The sequence below is a fragment of the Hippocampus guttulatus genome, chromosome 3 (genome assembly GCF_054856545.1).
Source record: "Hippocampus guttulatus isolate MCC_2025c chromosome 3, RoL_Hgut_1.0, whole genome shotgun sequence".
NCBI lineage: Eukaryota > Metazoa > Chordata > Actinopteri > Syngnathiformes > Syngnathidae > Hippocampus > Hippocampus guttulatus.
The window spans coordinates 8,474,199-8,487,500 of NC_141263.1; the positions used below are offsets into that span (position 1 = coordinate 8,474,199).

Here is a 13,302-nt window from a genome sequence, read left to right on the forward strand (position 1 = left end):
CACACACACACACACACACCCCGATTGAGCCGTGAAGAACTATCTCCTTCAGTCCTCTGGTGCCTGAAATATATTCCACTTGAACTCCTCCGCTTGGAGCAGGATCTCATCCCGTCCTGGAGAGGGCATTCCACACTTTTTCTGACTGAGACCATGGTCTCAGATTTGGAGGTGTTGATTTTCATGCCAACTGCTTCACACGCGACTGCGTACTGCTCCAGTGAGAGTTTAAGATTGCAGCTTAAAAAAGCAAAGAGTACCACATCATCTGCAAAAACCAAAGATGTAATACCGAGACCACCAAACCACACAACCTCAACACCTTGATGATCCATAGAAATTCTGTCCAGAAGGTCTGAACAGAATCCGTCACAAAGAGCAGCATGGGCAGGGTCCACCTCTCACTGGAAACAAATCTCATTTACTGCCGGCAATCCGGACCAAACTCTGACATAAAAGTTGTAGAGGCGGGTCAACCAGGACACTCCACAACATCCAGAGCCTTTTGGAACTCTGAATGGATCTCGTACCACCGAGGAGGTTTTTAACCTCAACCCCAAAGATAGGAAAGCCCGCCTCAGAGACCCCAGACTCTGCATCCTCACGGGAAGGTATGTCGGTGGAATTGAGTAGTTCTTTAAGGTTTTCCCTCACATTCCGTGTTGACGTAAGCAACACGCCATCCCCACTATACAATGTTGACGGTGCACCTCTGACTGAAATGCCAGATGGTGGACCAGAATTTCTTTGAAGCTTTGCGGAAGTTATTCTCCATGGCCTCGCCGAACTCCTCCTATGCCCGAGTCTTTGCCTCGGTGACCACTAAGGCTGCATTCCGTTTACCTAGCAAGAACCATCAGCTGCCCCCGGATTCCCACAGGCCAAAAAGGCCTGATATGACTCCTCTGTCAGCTTGACGGTATCCCCCAATGTTGGTGTCCACCAACAGCTTGTGGCTTACACCACAATAGGCAGCGGCCACAGCTCCAGCCGTCGGTCGCAGCAAGTGAGGCACGGAACATGGTCCAGTTGGACTCAATGTCCCCCACCTCCCCCGGGCTGGGGGCGAAGTTCTGCCACAGTTGGGAGTTGAAACTCTTTCTGAGAGGGGATTCTGTCAGTGGTTCCCAGCAAACCCATAAAAAGGATGAAAAATTTAAAAATAATTTTCAACCGATCCATCAATTCATCAAAAAGGTAATTGACAGATACATCGATAATGAAAATAATTGTTAATTACAGCCCTCAAAATCTCTTCATTTACCGGGTCCTTAAAAGAGTACACCAAGTGGTTTCCTGTAAGTGACATTGTTGTGTTTGTGCATAACCTGAGACGGCTCATTCAACCATATCCCTCTTTGACACCGCAAAATTGTCGGATCAATAAGAATAAGATGACGCCTTTTGCCGGCAGTGTCAAGGGTTCTCATTGCTTATGTTTCAAATCCTATCAGATGTGAAGTTACACCCAAGCAAAAAAAAATAATACATATATATATATATATATATATATATATTTAGTTTTTTCATTAGTTCAACTCTATTTCTCATATGCATGCTCAGGTTTGAATGATGATGATGTCGGAAAACATACTCATCTACTGGGCCCAAGGGAGGTCACGATTTAATCTGGACTTTGGGGTCAAACACAGTGCTCCCTCTGCCTTTAGGTGAACTCCCAGAGCTGTGGGAAATGAAGAGGATCCACAATCCGACTTGTTCTGAGGGCTCCAATGTTTATAGTTCACTATTGCTCTACGTAACTGCAAAATGCATCGCGTTAGTGTGGAAAATGAAAATTAATCGGGATCCACCAAAATGAAAATTCTTGGCTGAAACCAAAAATGAGGAAACCAAGCCAAACGCCAAAACACTAATAGGATGTTATTATATACCTTCAAAACCTGAAAAAACCTGGATCATTCGTCAAAGTGCTGTCTGATTGGTTATATTTAGTATGTATACTGTGTATCTTTTTTTGCAATTAAACTGCAAACCTTCTGTAGCACACCAAACTGTCAAAACGTGGCTTTATCTGTCAGTTAAGACTCGATTCGGGCTGCGCCTCAGAGCCCGGAGGAACGTCACTGCTGCGATTCTGGTGAAGAACTTTATACAGTTCCTCCTCTTTGTGATCCCCTTCAGTAGAATGCCTGCAGAGAAAAGTACTTTTCAAATGATCTCTCTCTCTCTCTCTCTCTCTCTCTCTCTCTCTCTCTCTCTCTCTCTCTCTCTCTCTCTCTCTCTCTCTCTCTCTCTCTCTCTCTCTCTCTCTCAATATAACACTTAATCCATCCATTGCTGTGCTTTTGTTGTCTGAATGCCAGTCAGCAGTCAGTGAATAGACAGCGAATAGTAGAATAACTGAGAAATTGTGAAAGCGGTTTAAATGAACTGAGCTTTTCCAGGGGACTGAGTAAATTCCATTTTCAATGCTCACTACATAGCATTCAAAGTAAATTCAACTGGCAATTTCATTCTATCTAGATTTAGCGGAGTTTTAAGGTTGGGAAATGTTCACTTATTCTTTTTATGTTGCACACACACATTCCTCCCAGTGTTATTCTTGTGGAGTAAATGCAATGGCATACAGCTGGGTCCAAAAGGGAGGAAATGAAAATAGTCGACTAGTTCCGCTTAGTCATTCTACCACAGAAATTATGATTGTCCCTTTTGCTTGGTAAATGAGTGGTAAAGTTCAAAGCGGATTTCACTCCATAGATAACTCAGTGAAACTGGATCTGTTAAAAAGGGCAAGCACCGTGGGTGTTGCACAACCCGCATGCCTTTCGCTCAATGAGAATCGCGCTGGGACATTTCTCTCAGTGGGAGCTTTTTCAAAACGGCTTGCATGGCCGTTCCAGCTGAGGGCAGTACAGTAGGTCAACTGCTGATAGAGTTACAACCTCTCTTTTGTGGAGGTGTTGGACAAATTAGACCCCACAACTGTTTTCATAGTCAAACGGGGACAGCTGCATCTCTCCACCCTCCAAAACATGCGCTTGACTGCTCTTCCACTGGACAGTCATCTGTAGAAAGAAGCATGCAGAGAAATGAAATGATCAAACTGTTTTACGAAGATCATGCAAAAATAGCTGCATCAGACCAATGCGGAGCCTTTGCCTTTTATTCAGAACTGTCTGTCGGAATGTTTTTCAAATCCTTTATTCACCATTTATTGTTCTTTATTTGTTATTGTGTAGTAATTTAAAAAAAAAAGGAATAATTAAGCAATATCACACGAGACGGATCGATGTACTCACTAACCTTTTTGACGTATTCAATGACTGGTTTAGTCATTGTTTTCCACAGTAAAAGTAGACGTTTGCAAATGTCTTGATTGAACACAAAAGATAATGATTGTGCTTTCACGAAGGACTGCATAAATCAGCGAGTAATTACTGTTCAGAGGCTGAATCGGAGGATTTGAACAATTTGAAAAACAGCGGCACTCAATGATTACGCGGCTATTAAAATAGTTTTGAATTTGATTAGATGTCGATACACTTTTACACCTCCACTCAGAACTGAACAAAAGTGGGACATTGCCACTACTTCACATTCCTGTCCTGTTATTTCTCTGATACCGCCTTGAAGCTGAAAATTTGTCAAGTTGACCTCATCCCCTCCATTCCATGCCAGTGCCGTGAATGCATAACGGTGAAAATTTGAGCTCTTTATCTGATTCCGCTGCTTTTTTGTGGCATTTCTAAAATGCGTTACTATTATAGTGTATAGTATAGTGCCAAATGGCAGGTTACAGTTTGCCAGAGACAGCATGTTTCTTTCATTGTTTAAAAAAAAATATATATATATATACTGTATATACAGTATATTGTACTGTATACTCGACCTTCTAAAAATTTGCGTTAGCCAATCCTGGAGCACCACAAAAGTACTGAGCTATGATGGTGACTGACCAAAGTTACTTCAGCGTTGTCAAGGAATAATTTTGCAAGCCAGTCAGCCAGACATGTCGAGAAGTCATGATTTGGATTGTTCAACCCTACCTATATAGACTCCTCCACATCATAACTCCACATCCAGCAGTTCATAAACATTGTGGATGAGAGGTTTGCATGACAAGGAAAAACAAACGGAGGAATCGGTGGAACTTGAATGAGGTTGCAGCGTACAGAAGAGAATAACAATTTGTGAAAGAGGAAAGTAGAGCAAATGTGTGCTTTTCATTGTTTAGATGCCATGTGAAATTATAGAAATAATCAGTTATTTTTGTTGTTCTTTTGGAGAAGAAAAATCAAAGAAAAATACAGATCTCTAACAACCACTTGACAAGCTTTTCTGACTAAATCCAATGCATGAGCTTGGTTTTGCTGCTAGTGTGCACACCCACTTATTTTCTTCCTCATCTTAACTGTAATTTGATTTATGTTGCATTTATGCTGGCCAGCCAACTATGTCACTGCAGCAGTTGTCACGCAGTGAAACCGAACATGCTAAATGCTTGACTGAAAATTGCAGGCTTAGAAAAATGGCAAGCAGGACCAACCCAGCTTTTTCCTGATCTTGTAAACAGTTAAGAAAATGTTTGTTTTGAAATAGTCGGTACTCTAGGTTGTGAATTCCGTATGATTATGGTTTCAACAGGACCACCCAAAGAAAGTCGGTCCAAGTTTATCAGCCAAAGTGTGACTGGTTAAAAAAAGAAAAAGAAGAAAATAATGTTTGAATCAGGCACACATCCAAATATATGGACAAAAGTTTGCCCCTTCCCGATTTCTTGCATATTTATCAGACTCAAATGTTCCAAATCATCAAACCTGTTATAAAATTTCAGACAACCCAAGTAAATTTAAATGCAGTCTCTCAATTAGTTTTTTCCCCTTTCTTTTCTTCAGAGGGGAAAAAAATCGGAATCTTTCTTGTCTGTGTGAAAAACTGATTACCTCCTGAACCTATTAATTGGTTGAGCCACCCTTGGCAGCAATAACTCAAATCAAGAATTTGAAGTAACTAGAGTTGAGTCATTCATTTGCTGTGAAAATGCAGCATACTCTTTCCTCACAGACTTGTTTTGACTTGGTCATATCCAAAGGTTATTGAGCATATTGACCCATTGAGGACTTTGAATATGCTACTCCAAAACCCTTTTTTTAAATGTCTTTTTTTGTTTGAGTATTTAGATGTAGATGAGATCATGTTTCAGATCGCTGTCCTGCTGAATAACCCAAGAACGCCTAAGCTTGAGGGCATGAACAGATGGTGGAATGTTCCCATGCTGAATTTTCATGTCGACATCAACCTTAATTTTTCCATTAATCACAGCAAGTTGTCCAGGTCTTGAATGAGCAAATTACACCGTCATATTACCACCACCGTGTTGGACTGCTGGCGTTAGCAAATATAATTAAATACTTGGCATATTAAAACCAGATATCACCGCCTGATAGAGAAATCTATGAGCAAAATTGATCATGTCTAAAGTTTCATTTAATTTGGGCACATCTAACCCCCCAAATGCCTGTGCACAAAGGCGCCGGGCCGGCTACCTGGCCGGAGGGCTGTTGAAGTCCACAATTAGCACGTCAATGCAGGTGGGCGATTACGGGGGAGAGGGCGAAACTCAAAAAGGGGAATGAATAATTCGAGAACAGCGGTTGAGCAATAAAAGACGAGTTGAGAACACCCGTCGCGCCCAGGCGACATTGACCATCCGCAAAGTCTACAACATGCTAATTCGATGTAGACCAGACAGAAAAGGTGCCAATGTACTGGTGGTTCAAGTTGGAAAAACAGGTAACCAATCACTACCGAGGGGCCGGACCGGGGGTGCGGCATGCAAATATCGGGGGCAGTGTTTTTCTTGTATTTTGCATATGTTACAATAAAATGTTGAACTCGCGGTGGCGGGACTTTGAGTGTGATCGCGGAGCAACTAACCGTCGTTCGCTCTCAGAGATCCGCTTCCGCCGATATTGAAGATAATTTTCCTGTGTGCCGAGTCATTTCTTTAACTTTGTCCGAGAAAATCTCTGACACCGCCACACACCTTCCAAAAAGTTTAACTTTTGTCTTGTCATCCCAGTGAATATTTCTCCAATCATCTTAAGGTATTTACTGGCAAATATGAGATGAGCCTTTGGTTTCAACACCCCATTGTGGTTTTTGCCTCGGAATTGTATGACTGATGACATTCTTGCTCAGTGTCTGTCTTAAGGTGGAGCCATAAACAATGACCACAATTGATGCCAGTGAGGTCTGGATGGCTTGTTGTAGCTCACTTGGAGTAATTTGATTGCCTGGCCACACCTAGCACACACCATTTCCAGTATCCTACATTTGTGGATAGTGGATCTGACAAAGTAATAATAATAATAATAATAGATTTTATTTATAAGCGCCTTTCAAGACACCCAAGGACACTTTACAATAACAAAAAACACAAAACAATACGGGTTGAGCAGCGGCAGCCAAAACGCGCCAGCGTTCACTCAACCCGAAAGTCAGAAAGAAACAAGGGAGGGAGAGGGGGAGAAAAAAAAACCCCACGCTCGAACTACCCTCATTTGAGGATAATTTGAGTGAGGCAAAAAACTGTTCTTTCTGGTGTGCCCACCTTGGCCAACGGGACACAGTATAAAACTGAACAGTCATAAAGACACAAACGAACAAGAATAGACTTTTACTTCTACTGTTAAGTGACTTAGTAAAATGCTGTATATTCAGAATTAGGGTTCCTGCTGTTCAGCAGTTCTGCGTTTAGTATTATAATTAATGACCTCCTGGGGTTTGAAAGCTGTTTTTTGTTTCTTTTGTTTTTTGAGGGTTTTTTTTTTCAATTCAATGAAAATTAATTTGCAGGACACAACAGTGCAAAACACCTACATGATTTATTGACATCTTAAGAAGGTTCTTAGCCAAAACTGGATGCAAAATAACCTCGGAGGTGCCAACAGATGGGATGCATTTTAATTGAGCAGATTATCTGATGCATCATAACCATATGGTATCAGAGTTCCTATTCCTGTCAGTACACTGAAATTAAACATTGTACATGCGCATGGTTTAACAAGTATTTGTGAACAATATGCACAGAAATTTCAGAATTCATAAAGATGTGAACATGGCGAGCTTTCTCATCTGATCATTTTTTTAACAGGTTTATTAACAGGTCACATGAGCTAACAGATATGTACCAGAATATATCTTTTTTTTTTTTAAAATCTGAAATAGTTTGACCTTAAATCCATATTCGGTACAACAGTGTGAGTTTTTGACATTCAGTGAATTATGTAGGTGTTTGTATATTTTTAAGACTGAGTTATGTAAGATTACTGCTGTCATCTTGAGTTGAAAAAGCAAGACTGTCTAAACAATCAGTCGTGACACTAACAGCAGTGCCTTATGAAAAGACAGCCAGTCTTTCAGATCAGAGCAGTGGGAGCCACCTTTGCTGTCAAAGCAGGATTTAGGCTACATTTCCCACAGTTGTCATGGTAACTGGGGGGGAAGTGATTATGAAGAAAGGGTTTCTGTAGCACCAGTGGGCAGTATCATAGGGATTTGCACAGTGATCATTTCAGAATGACTGGCTCATGTGAAAACATGTTCTTTTGTCACTAATGAAATGCTAGGTGCGAGATACTTGATGTCTGAATTCTTTTATGACATTGACTACATTGCATTGTCTTTTCTTTTCAGAACAAAATGTGGCCAAATGGAACAGGAACGATTAGACCGTGAAGATTCTTTAACCCCTGCCCCTGAGTCCCAACCGTCCGAGATAGCGTTGGACCTCACTGAGGCAATCCTGGGCCGTTGGCACTAAAATGTCCCTAAGTGGTGGCACTGCAGGCGGGAAAGGTGTGGACTCTAATGCGGTGGACACTTACGACAGCGGGGATGAATGGGATATCGGTGTTGGAAATCTGATTATTGACCTCGACGCTGACTTAGAGAAGGACAAACTTGAGATGTCTGGCACCAAGGACGGCATGGCGGCACCACCCAGTGCAGTAGCAGCGTTGCCCGACAACATCAGGTTTGTTAGTCCAGTGTCTGGCTCTCAAGGCAAGGAAAGCAAATCCAAATACAAGCGCAGTAAAAACTCTAAAGACAATAATAGCAAAGCTTCGACCGGAGATGGCGCGAAAAAGGAAGCTACGGGACGGACTCAAGGCGAGCCAACTGGCGCGGCGGCGGCTGCGGTGGTTGCAGGCAACAATTCGACCTCTGGGAAGAACATAGAAAAAGGGGGAAAACCCTCCAGGGGTGTTCTGAGTGGGAAAAAGGACAAAGAAGGGGCTACGGGCAAAAGTAAAAAGGACAAAACCGAGGGAGCAGCAGTTGTGGCGATTGCTGCAGCGGAGAAGGAGGTTGTGTCTCAAGTTCAAGTTGCTCTGGGGAACTGTCGCAATGCACCCTTCGAGGGCACACAATCAACAGATTTAGTAGAAGCTAATCAAATTGGGAATATTGCTCTTGAGCCTGTTGGGATATTACCGGCATTAACCGCAAAAACTGAGCCAGAGGAAATGGAAAACGGTAATGCTGAATGCAAGACCTTGAAGAAGGTGAAAAATGAAAAGGTATGTTCTTTTATTACTTCCTACAGTGTAACACGTGGTTTACTTTTTAGACTTATCGGTCTCGAAGGCGCATTGATTGATTTGAATTGATTTCAGAGGTTTATTTCGCATTGCCTGAGTTTCTTTTTTTAATTTTTAATTAAATACACGTTCCCATTTAAAAATGCCACACAGTGTCAAATAACCACAGCATAAAGATTGGGAAACATTTTTAAAAATATATATTTAAGTGATGTTGCTGCCATATAATTGAGTGGGTTGGATGAACAAGTCAACCTTGCCAATTGATTGAATCATTTAAAATGCAATTATAACATTCTTAATTTATGTTTTGGTTTTCCGAACAAGGGTTTGTTGAATTCATCTGTGAAAATTGTCTTTGGAGCTGTCCTAAGATTAGAAGAGCTACATGGCGCAGCTTCATCTTGTTACCTTCTTGGGCACCATAATTTGAACACTGACAATGTAATGATCTATGTAGTTAATCAGTCATGCAGTTCATACACTGTTCACCCATAGAGCTGAGCTATAACTGTGTCTATTATATGCCCCGCCCCCCAGCACCCTTTTCATGCTCTCACAATTTAAAAGACAGAAGAACAGGGCGGTGTTGAGGGACGTTTTTTGTCTGTCATCGTGTTCCATTCTTAATCCCACAAGCCCCAGCTATGCCTGTTGGAGCAGTGTGTGGGGGAGGGAGTTTGTGTAAAGCACGCCTTCATCGTTTTCCTGCTGTTCTAAACTGAGCGTGAGGGGGGGTGGGGCGCTTATGTAAGGAAGCCTATTTGATTCTTTAAATCCAGGACACTTTGCCTTGGTGTGTTTATTGTCCAAGGACATTTCAGAGAGATCTTTGCATGGGCAGGCCATAGGCATTGTATCGATAAAGAAATTATTTATGAGTTTGCCTCTGTGCCTTGCCACAACCGATTTGAGTGGAAACCATGATTGCTTGTCCAAGTGGTCCAATCATTGTGTTCGGATTTTATTTGTTTTAACACAATGTCCCAACTTCACTGGAATTGGGTTTTATATGAATAACTATACAGGGGTCAACCTTGGGCAGTGACACCACAGTAAACAATCAAAACTGTTACAAAAAATACAAACCAAAACTGTAACATGTTGATAAATTGGCCTGGGCACACTTTTCCTCCTATTGATTTGAATCACGTTAACCTCCACTTTACTCCACTGACCAAATGTCTTCAATTATTATTCTTATTTAATAGTTGACACAGGGCTGGACAATTAATCAACATTGAATCGGGATTTGGCTCCTCATGACCATACAGAAAAAAACTATTCATTTACAGATGGCGTTTGCAAATTCCCGATTTTGTGGGCGTAGCCTGAATGCACATTGTTGCTCGTGGAGCAGGTATGTGACATTTATGTGATTGTGCCATCCCCGGGTGTGCTTTAACCTGTTTAATGACACCTCAATTACTGTAAAACGAAACACACGACAAAAATAATTACACACATTGTGTACTTAAATACAAAAAGACATGATTAATTTTAAAAACATTGCACGTGCAAGGCTAAAGTCAATGAAAAATCCAACTGAGATGCTAACGGGAAATTAGCATCAATTTACAATATTTCTTTCAATATCAAGAATGCACGTACTATGTCAAACACATGTGCCGTGTAGTGGGACGGTCCTATTTATTTATTTTTAAACATGAAATGTAGCATATTTTGGTTTTTGTGGGTGTTTACATTTCCATGGCCTTGCGCTACAGGAATATTGCGAATATTCCAGTTTTAAAGGATTATTGACTGCACGTAAACATAGTCACAGACACACACTGCTCACATTTGAACTTATATTTGTGTGTGTTGTGTGAATGACCACATTAAAAAAAAAAAAAGATTTAACAAAAACAAAAAATTGGCACCATGCACTGCACGTAGCCAACGTGTCAGATACAGTATTTCCCCCACTTTTGGAAGGGACCTGATTACGATCTGATACATGCATTCTATGTGGGCCTTTCGCTTTTCTGAATTGTGCTACTTCTGAGCTAAAAAAAAAAAATTGTCACTTGAATCATGCAGTGTAAATCCAGCCTGAAATCGGAATGAAAAGCATGCATTTCTTGTAATTGAAGGGTAAACACACATTATCTATGCGGAGATTACCACCATGCCCGTGGCCGAAAGAGTAACTGACTGCATTTTATTGTGACAGAATATTAATTGTCTACAGAATGCATGACTGCAATAGCTGCCCCTGTGTGACAAAGAACACATTTTTATCACTACGTTATCAGGAATTTACATGAGACGAAAAAAAAAACACAAACACAAGCAAAACCCCCCCGAAAAAATCATAGACACACACATCACTGGCTTGCCTGTGACATAACTCTGACCGTCATAGCTTATATAGTGACCTTCAGAATTATTGGCACCCCTAGCTAAGCTTTGTTAAAAGCCTAAACATTCGTTAATTTATATTACAGAAGCATACTCCCAACAAACACATAATCAAGATTCTCCCATGGCCATCTCAGTCCCCAGACCTCAACCACTTTGAAAACCTGCGGAGTGAGCTAAAGAGCAGAATGCAGAACGAGATGACCCATTAATAATAATTTAGGGAGATTGTGTGAAGAGGAATGGTCGCACATCCTTCTTTTTATATTCTCATATTTTGTCAAACATTGGAGAAGATGAAGTGCCGTTTTGTCGGCAAAAGAGATTTTTACAAAGTATGTAAGGATGGATTTTCCGTATTTATTTATTTATTTTTGGCGGAGGGGGGGTCATATCCTATTAAAATAAAAAGATGAATGTATTCAAAGTTAAAGAACACATTTTAGTCAAGACGGCCGGACGCATATCCCACTTTCCTGGGAACAAAAACATCCATCGATGGATATGCCCTACGTTTCAGTTTGGTTTTTTTCCCCCCTGTTAAGATAGACTAAATTAAAATGTTGTCATGACTACAAGCGGAGCTGGGGTCACTGGTAAATGGGACTACAAAGACGTAAACGCCGTGACGAGCCGGTGCCCGGCCACCCATCATTGTATCTAGTACTGTGATGGGTAAAAGGTAGGATGTTTTTGTTTTGTATTTTTTTTTTAACACTCATATGTAATGACATGTATGCAACCATCACGAGATGGAACACACGATATTGTATTCATTTTGCAAGTGAACTGAGGTAATGCCGCTCTCGCCAACTTCGCATAGTTTGCTCCAAAGCGTGTCTATCGAGCTAAGCAGTAATCATGTTTGAGTGTAACGTGATGTGATTATTGTGGGAAAGTGTCTGCTCTTCGCTTAGTCGCTGTCCTCTGCCTCGGTTGCTGCAGTGTGACAGCGTTGACACATGCAGTTAACTTTTTCATGCCTACCGGTGATCATATTCTGGGTCAGGTCAGCAAGCTCACGGACAATGCTTTCAAAACAATGATATTATCTTTGCTCAATTGTAGTCAAGGACATGGAACTTGCAACCGCCGCTATTCTCATTATTCGCAACATTTTAGTCAATATTGTTCAATGTATTCAATATCTATGATCTAAAGGTGTTCTTGACAAATAATACAAAAATAAAAATACAGTAAACACCATTGGCACATTCCCTGTTGATTAGTCGATCCCCCAGTCAAACCTTTTATTGAGCCATAGCATCTACATTACAAAAATGCCATAGCAGACCACCCAACAAAAAGTGTTAAGTCCTTTCCCGCTCCCCACGGTCCTCCGTGGACCCTTAATGCCGTCTGGGCCCCGGTGCATTATTGCACCGGTTGCACCGTCGATATTTGTGCCACTGATTGATATTGCTCAGTAATTATTTTCCGACAATGTAAGTGAAATTGGGTATTTTCCCTCTGCACCTCAGACAATCTCTCAAAGCACACCAGTGTGCCACGGCACCCTGGTTGCGAATCACTGAGGTCACTAAGAATCCCAAAACTCATAAATGGTCTGAAGTGTGCTGACTAACAAGTACTTTTGAGAATAATGAAAATTTATCGATTGATAGCTGCCGACTTTTATCCTCATTTTCCGTACCATTGATTTTGACATTCTTTGCTCTGGAGAATGACACAGATCGGGGATGTTTTGCTTCAAATCCTTTGTTGTTGAATAGTAGATTGTACATACATGCCTTGAGAAATGTATTATGAAAAATTAAATAGTGTATATGAAGGGCGCATGTATTTTGCACGCACACACACATTTTGTCCATATTTACCATGACATCTCTATTTTGGTCCCTCCATCATTTAAATTGCCCGTTCCTGACACATCAATATTGCAGGATGAGATTTGTGTTTGTTTGTTTGTTAAAAAACATTTGTGACAGTTTAAATTCACTTTGTGCCCAGGATTTAATGGCCAATTTAGACCAGATTCAAATGACAGTTTGGAAAATGCGCTCCAAAATTATGTTTCTAAATGTGTGCAGTCCTCATACTTGGCTAAAGGGATACAAATTGCTTTTCAATTCCACGTTAGTAAAACGTAAAGAAATATTCAGGAGAAAAGCATTTGAAAGTGAAGTGGGCTATTAATTTGTAATGATCACTGTCCTGTCTTGAGCATTACAAGTAATAAGAACGATGAACATGCATGTGGCCAGCGATCTTTTTTCCGTGGATTGGGTGTGACAGCGTAACTTCATTGATAGCGTGTGAAGTTAAAAATCCCCAAAGCATCAGAGCACAGATGCCGTATAAATCTTCTCTCCTCTCTTCACAAAAGTAGGATCCACTTCTGAGTGCA

At 41.1% G+C, this 13,302-nt stretch overlaps 1 protein-coding gene across 3 annotated transcripts in view; it reads left to right on the top strand.

Annotated features, from left to right (window-relative positions):
* Nucleotides 1-13,302, top strand: part of znf609b (zinc finger protein 609b) — a 90,121-nt gene that overhangs the window by 24,114 nt on the left and 52,705 nt on the right. For all 3 annotated transcript variants that reach the window (XM_086106571.1, XM_086106569.1, XM_086106570.1), the window contains exon 2: nucleotides 7,663-8,549. In XM_086106571.1, coding sequence (XP_085962697.1) covers nucleotides 7,791-8,549 — 759 coding nt within the window. In that variant the 5' untranslated portion in view covers nucleotides 7,663-7,790. The remainder of the gene's footprint in view (nucleotides 1-7,662; nucleotides 8,550-13,302) is intronic.